Below are 19911 nucleotides of genomic sequence, written 5' to 3'. Positions count from 1 at the left end.
TTTACTAAACTTAAATATGTTAAGATTTCTGATAGGAAATATGCCTCCTTTAAAAATCCGTATATGTACTTTATTATCTGGTGAATATTTTTAAAAGTTAAAAATAAACGAGGCCAGTTGGCTTTTGTGTTTTTAGCGTGGAAGCAACAATGTTACCATAAACCAGTCAGTCAGAGTGCCAGAGTGCCACCTGACATCAGCCAAGGTGGTGGCAGGGGGAGTTTCTCACACTGACTGCATGAAAACCTAGCAGCCTACCCGAATAGAAAGGAAAGCCCTTCCCCCTACTCCCTCCGGTACCAGACTGGGGGTGGTACTGGGTGAAAGTAGGCACATGGGACATAGAAGTCAAAATGGCACAGGAGGAGGTTCTGGACCAAAGAAGCCTGTCAGTCTAGCCTAGCAGAAGGAAGGGATTGGTGGGAAGATGGACCTATTCAAAGCGTGCAAAAGTTTGGGAAGTTCATTGGTCATTTTGAGAAAGCACCTCTTATGCCCTAGATCTAAACTAATAGAATCCCAGGGGAACAAAGAAGATCTCTCTTTTTCTCGCGACGTGAACTCACATGGTGCACTCACCAGTTCTCTCCATGAGCTCCATGGCCCAAATAGTCACGTGGCCCAAGGTCTCCAGGATGGATCCTCGCTATCTCCTACCTACCTAGTGACTCACTAGCCCTGGCATTTGTGTGCCTTCTCACCCAGGAGCAGGTGACCATACAGTCGTGGCAACTGCTTGGCCCATGGCCATGCCTCCTCCACAGGCAGGCTATAGGAGAGAGCTGAAATGGACAGAGCTGGAAATAAGCAAAGCTACCTGAATGGGGACGGTGACCACTTAGCAGCTGCCTGTAGGCTCCAAAGTACTGTACTTTAAAATGGAGCAGAACTCTGGGCCTTGCTGAGGGCTGTTGAACTTCTTCCACGGCTGAAAGAGGAGATGGTCTTTGAGAAAGGAGTCCACCCTTCTCCCATGTCACAGAGCACCTGAATACAACCTCTTTCCTTTGGCACCAACATCTGCCTCACCAGTTTGGCTTTTGTGGTGATTGGCAGGCAAACCTCTATGTTTTTTTGTTGTTGTTGTTCTTGTTGTTGTTTGTTTGTTTAGTGACAACAAGGCTGAAAAGTTAGGTTGATTTAGACAATGTCAATTAGTTCTCTCCTGTTTTTTATCAGAGAGCATGCCCTTATCCAGTAGTTTTAAAAACTCTTAGAGTGGATCACTGACATATAGGGGAGCCAGAAAAGAAGTCTCTGTCCCAAACCAGTGCCAATTCAATACTGAAAGCATCTTATTTGTGAAACAAAAATTATGTTTTTAAGGAAATGTACCGAATTTAGTCGCCAACACATAGTATGTTGTTTAAGTCACTAAGGTATAGTCCCATCTATGCATTTTTGCCAGTCAGATCTTTGAGTGCATTAAAAATTATTTTTGAAAGTACAATATATAAATCATTCTAAGATACAAAACAGGACTATAACAAGGGCAAACGTGGTAGTGGAGTTACAGACTTAGGTTAGAATTAAACTCTGCATCTTTCTAATGCTGTAATTTCAGACAACCCTCTTAGTTTCTCTGAGTGCTATCTTCCCAATCCATGCTGAGGTAGCAGGATTACCTACCCTGATTAAACTCACCATTTATGTTGAGGTGCAATGGGATGTGTTTTGAAAACTTCAACATTTTTTGAATTATGTAAGAAAACACAATTACTAACCCCTTTAAGCAATTCTGCAAGGTACCTACACTTTTAGGGCCAAAGCTCATTTAATTGGAGATGAATTGACACATAGCAAATGGCACTGAAAATGCTTTGTTCATTAAAATGGTTTATCATGTAAATGAGAAAAATGTAAGTTAATGAGAGACAGATGTACAAAAATTATATATAATTTACACAAGGGTTTAAAATTAAGGGGCGACTGCTTCACATAATTGAAGTCATCAGAAATAATTTGACATTTGTTGGTGGCCATACATGGAAATCCACGCGGCGATGTTTCTGTTTGCAGGAGCAGACAGCTGCAGAGAGAGCACGTTGAGCACATGTGGTTTCTACAGGAAGTACCAAGGAAAACACATGTGATTTTGATGACTGGGTTTCAGGAAAAAAAAGGACACAGCTGGCGAATCACCAAATAGGCCAGAATTTTGATACAATGGTATAAATGAATCTAACAGAAACAGTTATCAAAGGAATAACTATACATCCCTGTCCAATAGGCTTGATCCATAATACTCCAGCAAGTCAGTTGCACTTGAAATAAACTGAATAGAATAGTGGTGGCTTCCATTTGTTAATAAATTTGCTTAGCGATTAAGTATTTTGGTGGCTTTGAGTGTCAAATATTTCAAGGCCTCAATTCACTCGCTATGTAGTGAATCCTACTGTTACAAGGTGCAGCCAAGAGGGGGGCCTCAAATACGGATTTGGAATGGGGTCCAGAACTCAAGGTATCCAGGAGATTTTAGGATGTCCTCACCCCCTGCCCCGCCCCCCAGGTGTGGATTGGGGGAGGGGACAAATGGAGCAGGGCCATTGAGAGCTGTTTCACATAGCAACAGCCTTGCAGCTAAGCTCTGGTGTGGTCATTTAACATATCTATAGCCTTTGGCTGGTCACTTAGATTTGTTAAATAGCTGTGGCCATGCTCTGAGCCAGGGGAATGGAAGTAACTTCCCCACCAAGAGGTAACTGGGGGGCAGGTCCCCAGAGTTACAGTGCCTACGTGGGAGCTTGAAAAAGATTGGCTCCATGACATGGGGCCACACCTGCCCAGACTCATGATGGCAGCCCAGTAAAGCTGGAAGGCTTTGAGAGTACTGGCAGGTGTGACTGATTATAGGAGGAGTCAGAAATGGGGCTGCAGAGGAAGATTGGCACGGGTATTAGAACCCAGACTCAGCAGCCATTGGAGAGAGAACCACGAGTCTTTAGCAGAGTGAGGACTCCCCCTGCCCTGAGAGAGAGAATCACCATGTGGCTTTAGCAGAGAATTGCCACTCGGCTTTGGCAGAGTGGCAACCCCCCTCCCTGCAGCTTTGTGGGGAGAGCCATGCGGTTTTGGCTGAGTGGGGACTCCCATGGCCCTAGGAGAGAGGACCACGCGGCTGGAGCAGAGATCTTGGCGACTCAGCTGAGGGTGCCGGGAACTGAGGGCGGCCTACCAGCCTAGCACAGCTGAGCCATGGACTTCTATTTCCTTTCCTGAGACATGGTACTTTGGACTGGGCAAAGGGGGAAGGAAGGACTGTGTCTGTTTGTGGGTGTTTTAATAGGCTTTAGGATTTTTGATGAAGACATTAGGTCACTACTTTAAGTTTGTATAGCATTAAATAAACATTTCCTTTCCTTTTCATGAATCTCTGGCATTGAGAGACATCTTTCCTATAGACGGCAGACAAAATGGACCTGGAGATTTCTTTCAGTAATAGTATACCGTCCCAGGCCCCCCTTGTTGTGCTCTGTAACACTACGACTTATCCTCACTTCTTGGGGACTAAAGTGAAGATTGGATGAAACAATGCGCTGGGTCAGTGTGAAATGCTAACATATGTGATATTGATTGCATGTAAATTAATAGCATAAGACATGATTTTATCATTAGACTAAAAACCTTCATATACGCACTAATTTAAGTATTTTTCTATTTTATTTCAAATAATGAAAGGCATTATGGTATTATTGAATTCATTTTGTTCAGTAAGTAAGAGCAACAATCACAAATCCAGCATCCTTCAGTGTAGGTCTGTCAGTTTTTTTTCCTGAAACAAATTGAAAAATCCAAATTGAATGTCTCAGAATGTTGGAAAGTAGGGAAAGAATGGATGTGGGGAACAAAACAAAAGCCCACCCACCTGAAGCCTAAGGAGAGGATAACAAGAAAGAGTTCATAAGTACAAGACAACAAAGCAAAATGGAATGCTCAATGTGGGTGGCAATGAGTAACCGATGTTTGACAAGGACACCAGGAACGCACAACGGGGAAAGGACAGTCTTTTCAGTAAGTGGTGTTGGCAGACCTGGACAGACATATGCTGAAGGGTAAAACTGGACCCCTCTCTTTGACCACTCACAAAAATGAACTCAGAATGGTTGAAAGACTTAAGTGTAAGACTTGCATCCATAAAACTTCTAGAATAAAACATAGGGAAAAAGGTTCTTGACATTTTCTTGGCAGTGATTTCTCTCATAAGAAACCAAAAGCACAGACAATGAAAGCTAAAATAAACCAGCAGGCATATATCAAACTAAAGAACTTCTGTACTTGGAAGGAAACAATCAGCAAATTGAAAAGTCAACTTACAAATGGAAAAAAAATATTTGCAAACCATGTACCTGCCCAAGGGTTAATATCTAATATATATATAGAGAACTCACACAACTCAATAGTAGATAAGCAAATAATACAATGCAAAAGTTAGCAAAAGACCTGAACAGATTTTTTTTTAAACAAGACATACAAATGGCTAACAGGAATATAAAAAAGGTACTCAACATTACTAATTACCAGAGAAATGCAAAGCAAAACCACAACGAGACATAATGTCATTCGTGTTATCAAAAAGAGAAGGGATAAGTGTTGGAGAGGGTGTGGAGAAAAGAGAACTCTTACACACTGTTAGTGGCAATGTAAATGGGTACAGCTATTATGGAAATTAGTATGTTAGTTTTTCAAAGAGTTAAAAATAGAAATACTGTATGATTGGGCATTCCCACTTCTGTATACATCTCTCAATGAGATATCTGTGTAGCCATATTCATTGTACTGTAATTCAGAATAATCAAGATATGAAATTAACCTATATGTCTTTCAGTGGATGAATGAATAAATAAGATGGGGTATATATACTCACTGGAATATTATGCAACCATTAAAAATAAAGAAATACTGCTATCTGCAACAACATGGTTGGATCTGGAGGTCGTTAGAATAAGGGAAATAAACCAAAGACAAATACTGCAGGGTATCACTTATACGTGGAAAGTATGGAACCTTAAAACATACATACACACAAATACTCCCCCCTTAAAAAAAACAAACACAAAGGAGATTTCATAGAAACAGAGAAGAAAATAGTGGCTGCCAGGGTCAGGAAGGAATGGGAAAGGGTTGATGGCCATCAAAGCATACACATTTGTGTTTATAAGAACAAGTTCTGAGGATCGAGTGTACAGCATGACTATAGCTAATAGTAGGATGTCATAGAATTCAAAGGTGGCTATTATCAAAAAGACAGAGATAACAAATTTTGGCAAGGGTATGAAGAAAAGGGAATACGTATACACTGTTGGTGGGAATGTAAATTGGTACAGCTTTTAATACAGAGCAGAACTAAATCATTCTCACCTCAGACACAAAAAATAAGAGTTAACTATGTGAGGTGATTGAGTATGTTAATTATGTTGACCTCGGTAATCATTCCACCATGTATGTGTACAGCAAATCACCATGTTGTACCCTTTAAATATGTACAGTAATGTCTGTCGATTGTTCCTCAATAAAGTTATAAAATATCCAAATTCAAAAAAGTAATGTGTACTAGGTACCCTTACTTAGCATTTAACAGTTTTCAATAACGATATTAAATTATTTTCATTAGATACATGTTCAATATAAAAGTATACTTCATTTCAATGTTTCTGGTTATATTTTGCTCCCTTGTTTTGTTGATTAGGCTCCACTTATAGGTGAGAACAAACATTGAAATTAAGAACAAACTGACAGTAACCAGAGGGGAGGTGGGAAGGGGTAATGGAAGGAAAAGGGAGAAGGGTTGTCAGGAACATGTATAAAGGACACTTGGACAAAGCCAAAGGGGGTAGGATTGAGGGTGGGAGGTGGGAATGGCTGGGGTGGGGAGTGGGAGAGAATGGAGACAAATGTACTTGAACAACAATTAAAAAAAAAAAAGAAAAGAACATCTAAAAACCACCAGAATGCACATTAAAAAAAAAACTATACTTCAAGTTAAATATAATAAATAAATTTTCTGTTTCTTTTCTGTTCATTTTTTTAAATTTTATTTGTATTGTTGATGCTATCAGAGTCATTCCCACTTTTCTCCCTTTTCCCACTTCCACCCATCCCAAGCCAATCCCCGTATGGTTGTCCATGTCCCTGGGTTGTGCATAGGCATTGTTTGGTTAATCTGCCCCTGCCTCCTTTTCATCATAGTGTAAACTGAAATCATATTACCCACCTATACATGTGAATTCTCACATATTGAAGCCACTTTGGCATGTAGATATCATGGAAAACTTTCATTTAAAGTTTTTTGAAACTCAATTATAATTAAAGGATTTTTTTATGTTTTAAAATTATGTGAAAAGTAGGACATATAATGTACAGTAGTAGATACATATGCGTGTATATATATATTAATCACAAAGCTTATTATATCTAAAGAAACTAGATTGAAATATTTCAAAACACTCTGTTTCTTCTTAGTGGTGGTATTTTAAATGTTATCTCTTCACTTCATACTTTTTTGACACTTTTGAAATCTGCCTACAGTGAAAAAATAATATTTCTGGAATAGAAAAGAAGTGTATATGCAAACATAAATAGAACAGCAAAGACAGAAAGCATGTATTCCAGAGACTATCAGCTCCAAGTGCAATCAAGAAGGATAAGAAGGAACCCCAGTCCTGGGCAGTTCACAGTCAGCAGGGCCTCGCTGATTTCTTTAGCAGAGAATGTTCACTACCGTTGGCAGCCTTCCCCCGTCAAAAACCAGCTCTCAAGCATTAATAAGGATACAATTTATCAACATGCCTTGCAGTTGTCAGCACATGACATTATTTTTAAAATAAAATTTAAGTGCTTCATCAATAGGCATTGCTCTTTTAAAGTCTGTCTTTACCAAAGCCATCAATTCTATTTAAAACTTAATTTGATTCTCAGGGAAACTATTGGACATAATATCTTCCTTTGTGGGCTCATTTTTAAAGGTTCATAGGTGAATTTCTGTGGTCACAAAATCGTTAGGGTTAAATATATGAGTTTCTACTATCTACTGCCCTGATACATCAACATATGTATGTATATATGTGCATATATATGTATGTATGTATGCATTCATTCACTTAAAATACATTTATGCAAGACCTAAAGGTACATTGTGGCTATAGCAGCAAGCAAATCAGATGAGTTTACCATTACTGCTATCAAGATGAGTGGATAATTACATTGTAGCAGAAACTGTTGCTTGGTGTTGGTAACCCCTTCCATTTTACCTTATGTAAAAAAGAAACAATCCTTCCCAACAAAAGCTGAAAACACTAAGGATTCACTTCTGCATGGATACATGACAAAGTCTGGAATGACTTCTTAAAATTTTTCTCTTCTTTTTAAAAATTGCAACACTAAACTCTGATTTTACACATAGCTGGAGGGGAGCAGCCTATAGATTTTTAGCCACTATCATAATACAAGGAGGAGTCAAATCCTAGAACAAGTTAGTAAATTGAGGATCATGTCATGGAAAGAAGAAAAACAAAAAAAATAAAAAAGAAAGAGAGAGAGAAAATGTAGGTTCTTGTTGACATTGCTTAGCTCCTGAACAAGCTATAAAATTCTCATGCTTCTAGATCTCTTGTTATTTTACTTATTAAAAATCTTTCTGTTAAACATAGTTTAATCAGAGTATAATCTGAGGATATTCTAATTTACACAACTTCATAGTCTAGCCATACCCAATTCACCTGATTTCATACACAAGTGTTCCTCCTAAAATTACATGAAATAGCAAGGCTTATATAAAATGTCTCATTTCCAAGTCAAAAAGATTTTCAACAAACCAACATTTTAGAAATTTCTGAAAGGTGGTAAATTACTAATCTATATTCAACAATTATAATTTCTTTGTAATTGGCATATTACAAAAAATAAATCACTGAACATTAGTATGCATACTCATTTTCTTTTCCCAACTTTGCTTTCTATAACTCTTCAATTTGAGAAATTAAATTCAAAAGATTTTAAAAGTCTCAAGCCCTGGCTGGTGTAGCTCAGTGGATTGAGCGTGGGCTGCAAACCAAAGTGTCGCTGGTTCGATTCCCAGTCAGGGTACATGCCTGGGTTGCAGGCCATGACCCCCAGCAACTGCACATTGATGTTTCTCTCTCTCTCTCTCTCTCTCTCTCTCTCTCTCTCTCTCTCTCTCTCTCCCTCCATCCCTCTCTAAAAATAAATAAATAAAATCTTAAAAAATATTTTAAAAGTTTCAAATGAATTTCTATCTTTACATAAATCTGGTTGTCTAATAGTTAAAATTTACCAGCTCTATTAAACTTGAATTTGTGCTATCACATTCCTGATACTAAGTTAAACTAACCCACAGACAATCAGAAAGTTCTTTGCAAACAAAAACACACACACATTTTCTATTGTAATTATTTACTGTGGATGACTGCAAAAAGCTAAAGCAAAGCTGAATGTATGGGTTAAGATAGCCTGATCTCAAGAGGCTCAGAATGAAAGATTAAAGTGAGAAAGGCAAATGTCCTGTGTCTCATACCTTTGTCTTATCTATTTATTTCATACAATGCGCAGAGTGCTGAGAAGGACAGATCGGTAAGCTCTAACGATAATTAATGAGCAGTGTCTTTGGTGTTCTGGGGAATGTCCTGTTACAACTAGGGTCAAAGGAATGGAATGGCAGGGAGTGTATTTATGGAAGAGCAAGCAGCATGATGCACCTTGCACAGAACGAGTATTTATTTCATGAGTATCGGCTGACATAAAAGGAATGGCTTCTCATGACTCTACACCAAAAGTGAAGGCGCCAAAGAAGAGAGATAAGTCATTTCCTACAGTTTCCACTTTTAAACAATTACAGGATTTTTCAACTCTTCTATAAAATGAAGCATTACACCTCTTTAAACCTGACACTTATAGATTGAGCTGATCATCATTGTGAAAACAGTTTTAAAAGCAATTACTGCACACAAAATAATTTGTACTTGTTATCTTTTTAAACAAATTATTGTTCTTACAACTAAGAGCCTAATATCTTATCATTCTACTGCATTTGACTATGCAAATGTATCATAACCATAACAGTTAAGGGCACCTGGCTCTTAGTTCCCATGCTCAAAGGAGATAAAAATAAATTATCTTTAGTTATTCTTTGCTGCTATAACAAACTATCATAAATGACATGGTTTAAAACAACACAAATTTATTCTATCATAGTTATGGAAGTCAGAAGTCTAAAATGAATTATATGGGATTAAAATTATTGTGTTGGCAGGGCTGGTTTTTTCTGGAGGCTCTAAGGGAGAAATCATTTGTCTTTCCTCCCCCATCTTCTGTGGTCACAGAACTTTTTTTCTTACTTAGGTCTTTTTGTCCCACTGTCATCAGGACTTGCGTGATGATGTTTAGGAACCACCTGGATAATTTGGGATCATCTTCCCATTTCAAAGGTTTTAACTTAGTCATATTTGCAAAGCCCCCTTTGCCATAAGAGATGACATTACCAGGTACCAGAGATTACCAAATGGATCTCTTTGGTGAGGGGGTATTATTTACTATCATATCCACAGTTGGCGGTAGATGTCTAACTATGCAGAGATCTTGACTTGATTGTCTTATAAAGAAAGAAAAGGATCAACAATCAAAATCAAATAACAATAATTAAATATGAAAACCCTTAATAATACTTATGAAGGATCTCTGGAAGTTAAGAATGTAGGTTACCAGTGAACCTCACCTCTGTACACTTACTGGATACATGCTCTCCTTAATGTAAATATTCCAAAAGATAATATCCCTCAATTGCTGAATTACAGTAATTGGAGGTTACAAAGGGACTTTAAATACTTTGTAATGATGCCTGCCTTTGATTAAGAATGTACCCAGGAAACCGTATCTGCATTTATCTTCATTAATTAAGTAGGTAATAAAATGAGAACATCTTAAATACAGTCACATACAACTCTAATTTGTGCGAACATCTGGAAATTTAAGCTAAATCATATTTTAAATAATTTACAAACCGGGCTAACAAGTTGGAGGGGGAGGGAGAAAGATGCTCACCTTAAATAATAAATCCTTCTTCCCATAACGAAGCTCCTTCAGCTGTGCTTGGATTTTTTTTGACTGCAAGAGCAGAAATATGGATTAGTGCTTTAATTTCATTTACATTTTCAAATTTGATGATTAAAATTCTTTCAAACTTCACAAAAATGAACTTTGCTGCTAAGTGAGAGAGTCCAATGATTTTGGAAATGAAACAGAAAAGCTTCATCTCCACTTTGGGAGTAGGACATCCAGTTATTCTAGGCAAAGAGAGAAAACCAAAGCCTGCTAAAAAACAGACAAACAAAACAAAAACATATTTTTAAAAGGTAATATTAAAAGAAAGTGACTTACTCTTTTTCCTCTCATGGAAAGAATTTGAGTCACCCAGGCCTGGCTAACACTAATTTTAATATGTTATTTTTGAGTTTTACAGAGAGGGGGAGTGAGGGAGAAAGAGGATGAGAAGCATTGATGGGCGAGAGAAACATCAGTTGGTTAACTTCCGTTCATGCCCGTGGGAACGGCCGGCAACACGGCCCTGTGCTCTGACCAGGAATCATACTGGTGACCTTTCATTCAGTTCCTGGGACAACACCCACCCAAGTGAGACACACCAACTGGGCTGGCCAACCCCAATTTAAATGCTAAATATATCTCTGCAATTGTATGCCTCGGTTTTCACTGCTCATTTGTATTCTTTATTAAGGGAAGATTAAGTACGGATAAGTTTAAATTGACCACCAATTTTGTATCTGACATGTGTTCAAGGAGAAGGCAGCAAGCAGAAGTGACAGGAGGTGAGGAAACGCTTAGAGGGCCAAGACGCTGAGGTGAAGGGTGCCTGCCCTTTAGAAGTATGAGCTTTTTAAGAGAGCCATTACTAATGCACAAATGCTTGTAAGAGGAATCTCTTTCAGCAGACGTGTTTGGCTACCACATTGAAATACATTCTGGTAAACCACAGTGGATGAGCGTGATTCCATTTTTCCAGAACAGATCCAAATTCGAACATTCGAACCTAAAAACCTCAGTCATTTGTCTCTCTGCATCAAGATTATTGGTTCCAATTTTTCAGTAGAAGAAATAGAACACAAACAGATAGGTTACCATAGTCACCTGAACACTGATGATTGAAAAAATTGTTGAGTGAGAACATAAAATAATGCAGTCACCTTGAGAAACAACTTGGCAACACAGTATAAGCATATACATACTGCATTATAGGGCAACCCTTTGTAGGTATCTACCCAAGAGAAAATACAATGTGTAGATGAGTGTTTAGAGCATCTCTTTTCATAACAGCCAAATACTGGAAAAAACTGCATGTCCATTAACTGGTGAATAATAAACAAATCATGGTACAGCCATGAAATGGAACACTAGAATACTATTGAGCAATTTTTAAAAAAGGATTAAGTACAGACACATATAACAATGTAGATGGATGTCAAATGCATTAAACCATGTGAAAGAATTTAGTCACTAGAAACTGTATTTTGTATAATATCATTCATATAATATCTTACAAAAATATAAATGAAAGAATAGAAAGAGCAATCAGGCTAGTAGTTTACATAGGCTAAGGATTGATGGTAGAGATTATAAAACAGCAAAAGGAAATTTTGGGGTAATGGTAATGTTAGATTTTATGTATTGTTTTTTAAGTACACTGTCTCCATTTCCCCTCTCCACACCTCCCACCACTGATCCAACTCATTAAAAATGTGTACTTAAATGGAATATACTGTATGTAAATTATATCTTAATAAAATTCAATTTTAAGAGTAGCTGGCCATAGTGTATAATAAACACAGTATCCTCCTGGTACTATTATATTCTCATAAACTCTGTTTTAACAAATAAAGTCCACTCTTATATTTGAAATATTATAATTCTCTCAGCATACACTCAGGGTATATGAGTCTTCCACTAAACCAGCTGCAAGTGTAGTGTGATTGTTTCCTAGTATATTCAGAACATTTCTAACCATGCAAGGTAGTCAAGTTTGCAAAATAGGAGATTATGGTGCTAATTTCCAAGTCATTATCCAATGTTGGAAGTACCACCAATTAAAGCATAAAATGGAAAGTGCTATAAATGATACACCACTGCAAGTTTCTAATATTAGAAACAGTTTTTCACCAACATCCTTATTGTGAGCCACCTGCATTTTGTGATCCTTTGAATAAGGAAGCTGATAAGAGAGAACAAACAGAAAATAAAATGGAATAAAAAGAAATGAGAAAAGGAGGAAGGAGAAAGGAGAGAAGGAGAGAAGGAGAGAAGGAGAGAGGGGAAAGGATGATGAGACAGAGGGACAGAGAGAAAGAGAGAAGGGAGCAGAAGGGAGAAGGAGAGTGGGGAAGAGAGTGTGGTAGGAAGCAAGGGAGGACGGGAGGGGGAGCTTGACATATTAACAGTCCAGAAGTATGCAATTAAACTGCACACCCAGAAGCAGCAAGGATTTGAGGTTTCTTACAAACTCGTAAAGTTTCATTTTCATAAAAACGCATCTTTTTTTTTTCTTGCTATGGTTAGTGAAAGCAAAATGCATGATATAATGCAGAGGAATACCAGGAGCCATTGTGATGTGCATACAGTTGCTACTGGCTCTTGAGAAGGAAACTCACACCTGAGCCCTCAGCACCTTGAATTTACACTTCTGCCTCCGAACTCTGTATTTCCCACAACTTTGCTCTGGCTCACACAAAGACTCCCAAGTGGCCCAAGGTATGATATTTCAGACACAGCATCTCTCCCTTGTTATATGAACTTTATTTCCAAAACATTTCCTGGTTTTCATGGCTGTCTTTAATGTTGCGCTACCGATTTCAGTAAAGGACTATTTCTGTTATCTTTCTCAACTTCAAATGCACAGTTGATTAGCTTGCTCTCCCTGCTGTTGCAATCTGCTGCCTAGGACCCATGTATAACCAAAACAGTGTCTTAGGAAAACATACTTTCAGTTTTTTTTCCAAACTAGTGTTGACCAATATTTATGAGGAATGAGAGATTCCCACTCCATCCGGTGTGCGTGATTTGACCAACTTCATTTTAAATCTCTCATACAATTGAAGTGCTATATTCAAGTGTGAGAAAAGACTCATTTAAACCATGTGGGTATTCATTTTTTAATGCATACTCATACCGAATGCACAGAATATAATTTAAACTTTTCTTCATAGCTTGGATTTATGATTAAAATATCAATTTTGCATCATGCATTAATTCATTCAGAAACTATAATAAAAACCTACAAGTCTTTTTTCCTGCACAAAGTGAACATAAACTGCTAGATTTCCTGAGCTTAGTTATAGTTATTTAAAAATAATTTGTTAGAAATTTTCATCACAGTCACTCATCACTTCTCTGCATCTGGTATTCCACTCTTCTAATATTCAGTGAGTTAAAAAGCAAAATCCTATCTAAATATTTAATAGGAATATGATCAGTGAGAATAAATGCATTTTGAGCGAGCACATCTCTACTTTGTGGTGCACATGGGTTTGAAACCCTGCTGACCCTGTTTTCTTTTAGCTTGTTGGCATCATTTTTAAAAATTAAGTTTTTCAGAGGGGTACTCTTCAAACAATTGAGATATTACTATATTGGGAATTTTAGTATTTTTCTTTTACATATGTTAATGATCTTAAACGTAATTCTAAATGTTGGTCCCTGTGAGTCATCAATCTTCTCAAATCCACAGCAAAACTAAACTTTGTGCTGATGATTCTGATGATGATGATTATAACTATAATGAAAAGAAGATAAAGGAGGTAAGAATGATAGAAGACGTTGTCTATGATGGACCATTTTAGCCAGGCTTGTTTTCCCTTTTAGAGACTATCATTCAGTTGGGAACTGTTCTTTCCTACAATTTAATATTCAAATGCCATTTCCTTCATGAAATAATAGTGATAACGATATGATGGTACATGATATTTGCAGTAGCTTCTATTGTTTTTAATATTTTCCTTGGCAGAATAAAATAATGACAATCCATTAGTTGTCAGTGGGACTTGAACATTTTATGCATCTACAGACAGCGAACATTTAGGATCACTGATCCAAAAAACAAGCTCCTTTTAGCTTCTAAGCCAATAGAAGTCATTATCTTTTGTTTTGGTGGTGGTGGTGGTGAAAGAAATAATAATAATTTTCACTTTTATTGAAGATAAATTATTAGGACAAAAATGTACGCCTCCCTCATAACCCAAATTTAAAGTCTCTATTTGATTCATAAATAAAGGGATAGGGTAAATGTGCAAATTATAATGAATATATTCAACTCATTTCAATGTTATGTAATGCTAATATACAAACTGTCTAGTACATCATAAAGAAGAATGAAAAATAATATATTCTTTAAGGAATTGAGATGAAGAAAAAATATGAGTCATTTCTGAAGCAAGAGGTTTAAAAATGCAGGTGGACCCAGGCTGTGTTTGTTTCTAAACACTACAGAACCCCTCTCCTGGGAGTCGTCTCCCTTCCGGGTACATGGACAGGCACAGATAACGCCCTTGACGTATTACAATATCTTTGATTACATGATCATAAGCACGTAATTCGGTAACATAGCAGTATCACACTATACGATATTTTAGGTAAAATGCTCAAATTAAACTATAAATGATTACACCCATATTATTACCCTACCAACCACACTCAAGCAGGCCGTACTCCTGCTGGCCCCGCCCGTGAGTATTATGGGGACCGCAGGATCATGGCAACCATCTCACAACATAGTTTTAGTCCACATATTTCTTACTCAAAACTGTTCTACATGCTTACCACCTAGAAAATAATACTAAGAAATTGTGCACTACGTATGTAATATTTCTAGATACTTAGAAAATACAAACACTGTAAGAGGTGATCTCTACCCAAATAGAAAACTATAGTGAAAGAAATACTACAACCCATTCAGTTTGATTTTTATCCTATGGGGCATTCCCAGGAGCAATGCCTGCAATTCCCAGGCATTGAAAATGTATATTCATTTCATATATAATATTATTGTATGGATGTTATAATGTGGCTTATTAAAGTTTATGTTAGACTTTAACTATAATGTTTATAATAATCACTTTTACGTGTTGTCCATCGAGGAGTATTCTCACCTTCTTTAACAAAAGAAATCCAAAATTCTGAATGGGCATATGACTACCAAACTAATGATATTTTCCATTTCCCTTCAACTTGGCCAGGCAAGGACCCTGGCTCTGGCATGCCACTGCTTCCTAGGAGTGCTTGTGAGTCACCAGGGAATCTTCCCTGTTTCTCCTGCTAGAAGGTGATAATAACAGGAAGAGGTTTTAGAAACAAAAGATGGTGGCATATTTAGGAAATGACTGAGGTGTTTCACCAGCTCTGTGCCTTATGTCTAGGCCGTTATGGGAGGGGGTCAACTTTCACCCTGTTTAAGTGCTGTTCTTGTTCCTCACACTGCTTTTCCTTCGCCCTTCCTTCACAGGCATCAGATCTGCATCACGGTATGAAGACTCTCAGGCCTATTCCTTATTATTCCCATCTTTGTTTGTGCTTCTCAGAGGAAACGACTAGCCCAATGACTCAAGTCTCCTCTCCTTGAGGTATAAAGAATCACTATGGAAGCTGTCACTACTATCTCATTACCACCACTAAGAATTACTTACTATGAGCTCCATTTCTACAACATTAAATCAGGGATCATAAAGTAAAAGTAGATTTGGGTAATCACGAGTACAGGAAATTGATTTTAGTTAAAACTGGATTAAGCAGAATAACTTTTCTTTTCCTCTAAGAAATGCATCAATCATTATTTTGGGGTATGCAGTATTGAAACATCCAAAGATAGCTAAAAGTTTTCTTTAGTTAATCCAATCTTTGTGTGTATGTTACAAGGGGAAAAGGTCACTATATATCTAGGTTAAAAAAATTGGCACTAATATTGTTTCTATCCAGCTGAGGCTAGAAGAGAAAATTGACTCACCTCTTCTGCATGGATGCCACACAGCTTGTTTCCTGACAAGAGTTTGTTTTTCAAGCTTTTATTCTGAGGGAAGAAACATTGTTTCATTACTAAGAATGACAAAATACTACGAATTCCTTTAAATATGTTAGTCACATTGCATTTATGCTGTGTTCATGAGCAAGTCCTTATGATAAGAAACACAATGAATTTAGATAAACTGAGTAGAATCTGTAATGTAAAAGACTTACTTCCGTTAGATTTTTGATGTATTAGCATTAACCCATTCATTAGAAAAAAGATGGAACTTTATTTGGCTTTATATTTAACTTCTGTCTTATATTTTTATATCTTATTTTATAAAATCATTTCATAATTTTAGTTTCAAATCTGCAATTGATGCTAATTTCTGAAAGCATCCCTAAAGACAGCAAGCATTTATTTGTACTACCACCTGGATGCAGGTCACCTTGGACACTACTATAATACAGCCACAGACACATCAGGGTCTGCTTTCTCTTTAAGGAGGTAGTTTCCGAGTCTTCTTATATTCCTGACACCAGTTAATTGCTTCCAAAGGGCTTCTTGATACTAAGAAACTATTTTGTCTTCCAGGCCTCGTAAGTATAGTCTCTCATGCTTGTCTGAATACAGACAGATCAGTTAACAAATTTCTCATAATTTTCCTAGATTCTTAGGTAAATGTTTGTTACTTCTAACATAAAAGCCACAGACTCTTAGCCATCTGAATCTAAGCCCTTAGAGCATTTAATTATACCTGTCTCATTACACTCAGGCTTTTAGTCTTTGCCCCAGTACCTTAGTACCCAGCCTCCTTTTAGAGAGGCGGCTACAGGAGAGCAGAGAACTTTGTAAAACCCCCAGGATTTCAACTTCATAATGTCTCTACAGGAGCACACAGAGTGACGGTAAAGTACATCTGCATAATGACTCTAAGAGAGTCAGTTTGATGAGCACCATGAGCAAATTGAACAAAATTTATGCAGAGTAAATGAATAACTGAATAAAAGGATGCATCAAATGTAAGAGTTCTTCACTCACAATTCTCACAGGATTTTGAACATCATTTCCTATTTTATTTTTCTGTCATGCAAAGAGGAAGTACAGCTGCCTCAGTTCAAAAGAATTTTTTTGTCTATTTTTCCACTTTAGCTATGAGTTGAAATTCTAAAATGCTCATTTGAATTTCAATACCATAATATGTTTTATATATATGAGGAGTTATCTTGATTCACTCAAGTAATGTCTTTTTGCAAATATTTGTATACATAACACAAGCAAAAGATTAGAGTTTTTAAAGAGACTTTAATATACATTATTTCTATATTTAATGTATTTTAACTACAATAATGGCATACATAGTGATGTTCTAACACTGTAGTGTTGCTCAGATTTTAGGTTAAAATATTCCCTAGTTTTCTTTCTGTTCTTGTCTATGATTTTTTGACATATGCATTCCTAAATATTTTTAAGTAGAATGGTCCCTTTTTTCCTTTTTTTATTGTTCCTATTGCTTTGTATGTAGAGCTATCTCTCTAGAGATTTGATATGCATCCATATTTTTCATCTTTTTCATTTTATTTTTTTAAGATTTTATTTATTTATTTTTAAAGAGGGAAGGGAGGGAGAAAGAGAGAGAGAGAGAAACATCAATATGCAGTTGCTGGGGGCCATGGCCTGCAACCCAGGCATGTGTCCTGACTGGGAATTGAACCTGGGATGCTTTGGTTCGCAGCCCACACTCAATCCACTGAGCTATGCCAGCCAGGGACATATTTTTCATCTTTTTATGGTTATATTGTTTTAGTGGAAGACTGTTGAAATTCAAATGAGGCCTATAGTTTGTTTAATAGTATTGTATTAATGTTAATTTATCAATTCAATAATTATCACTTTCTATGATGTTACATTAGAGGTTTTGGGTAAAGGTACATAATAACATTCTGTATTAATTTGCCATGCTCTTTTCTATGCAAAAAAATATTTATATAGATTGCAAAGTAAGAAGTTAAAATATCCAAAAATAAAATTTAAATACAAATAAATAAATAAAAATTGAACAAAGCACATCTGGTATGAAGATTTATGTACCAACAAAAAGCATTCACACCTGATTAACTTTTTTAGAAATGATAATAAAGTCCATATATTTAAAAATGGGTAAATATAGTCTATACCGCTTAATATTTGCATCTTCACTTAAACTTTTCTTTCTTTCCTTTTTGCCTTTGGTTCGTTCTGTTCAATTTTGAGGTGAGAGATAAAGCAGAGAATAAAACATCATATCACTGGAAATGTTTGCAATGGACTTGGACAATGCATTTCATTGGCACTGGGAAAGCTGCCACTCCCCGACATGGACACCATCCAAAAATAAGCAGTGATTACACTGTGTGTCCAGACTCAGCTCTGGCAGTAGGTAATTCTGGGCAACTGTGTAGAGCAATATGTTTCCATTAAGCTAAATGTCATTTCTAGAGCTTAAGAATTACAGCATTTCACTACTTTGAAACATATCCAGAACTGGGAATAATTAATTATAATCACCCACAATGGGGCTAATTATGGCACACGAGGGAGACTTGTCAAGGTCCATACTGAGATTATTCTTAGAAGGCATGTTCTTCAGGAGATGGATGGCACAGATTCCCAGACCACGCACTGATGTAACCTCTCCATTCGTGGTTAGTGATTGTACTTCTTTAATTACAGAAAAAATTATGGCTTGACAACATGTAGGCAGTGAAAACGTAGATTTTACTGTTTTGTGATCAGTATCATTACATTTTTGTGTCATTTCATCTACCTTCTATGTAAAGAATCTCATCTATATCAAATTTAACAGTATTTTTATAAGATCTAAAATGTAATTATGCCCAAAATGCCAGGATCCAATTATGACTATGCCTCACTTGAGGGGATGTAGATAAAAGTATATTTAAAGTCATGAAATGTTTAAATGTCTGTTCTTTCTGTCTGTCACTCTTCTACCATCCCTTCTTTTAATACCCACAATTTGGACTTTTCTAATGAGAAACATTTTCCATGCTGATTTCAGGGGGCTTGTGTGATACTTACTCTACCCACTATAGAAAGAGAAAAGAATGAGACTCAAGCTCAGCCTGTCAGAGTCTTTGTCCAGATTTGGTAAAGTAACAAAAACATTACTGATGAGACTCAAAAATAAGTATTGTATTTTTGAGAATTAGTGAGAAAAAGGCATTGAGGTTCATCGCTAAATCAGAAGTTATCTGAGAGTAGACCTAACATCGTGGAGGAAAAAACACACTTGAGTATATGGTCTGTACAGCAAGTATCCAGCTATGCAATATGAAAAATAGAGACATTTATTTAAGAAAATACAACCTCATTTAAGAAAATGACACCTCAGTCCCCTTCAAAGTAAGTACCTTGGAACCTCACACAGTTCTCCCAGGCATGATCAGTTGCCCCATTGTATTTTTCTGAATCTTATCAAGGCTCTGAAATCTCTTCCCTTTCAAAGGTATTTTAGTTTTGGGAAAAGCCAAAACTGCCTTTGCAAGGCACCAAATCTGGGCTTAGCAGGACTGAGTCACCTGGGTGATTTGATGTTTCACCAATAATCTCTGCATGAGATGACACATGAGTAGGCAAGTTGTTGTGATGAAGCTGCCAATCACCAGTGCCCCATAGTGTGGCCTTCTGAATCATCCCAGTTGTTTCCATGGAGCAGTGTTCAAGCTTTTTGCAAAATTTGATGCAGATTTGCTGCTCTACTTGCTCAGTCATTTTGAATGTGATGACCACACAGTATACAATCTCACTCAACAGTGCCTACCACCCTCACTGACTAGTACAGTGAAGTCATCATTGTTCACACATGTACATTCTAGTTCACACTCCTTGGCTGCCAGGTT

The 19911-nt window shown here is 36.9% G+C and overlaps 1 protein-coding gene across 2 annotated transcripts in view; it reads right to left on the bottom strand.

Moving 5' to 3' along the window:
• The window catches only part of LUZP2 (leucine zipper protein 2), a 362761-nt gene that overhangs the window by 66721 nt on the left and 276129 nt on the right, over positions 1 to 19911 (bottom strand). For both annotated transcript variants that reach the window (XM_028515921.2, XM_036029153.1), the window contains exons 6-7: positions 16013 to 16075; positions 10054 to 10116 (exon numbers count right to left, since the gene is read on the bottom strand). In XM_028515921.2, the coding sequence (XP_028371722.1) occupies positions 10054 to 10116; positions 16013 to 16075 (126 nt within the window). The remainder of the gene's footprint in view (positions 1 to 10053; positions 10117 to 16012; positions 16076 to 19911) is intronic.

This window comes from Phyllostomus discolor, chromosome 6 (assembly GCF_004126475.2).
Source record: "Phyllostomus discolor isolate MPI-MPIP mPhyDis1 chromosome 6, mPhyDis1.pri.v3, whole genome shotgun sequence".
Classification (NCBI taxonomy): Eukaryota; Metazoa; Chordata; class Mammalia; order Chiroptera; family Phyllostomidae; genus Phyllostomus; species Phyllostomus discolor.
The sequence above is the reverse complement of the archived record's forward strand: the minus strand, read 5'-3'. Positions and strand labels throughout refer to the sequence as shown.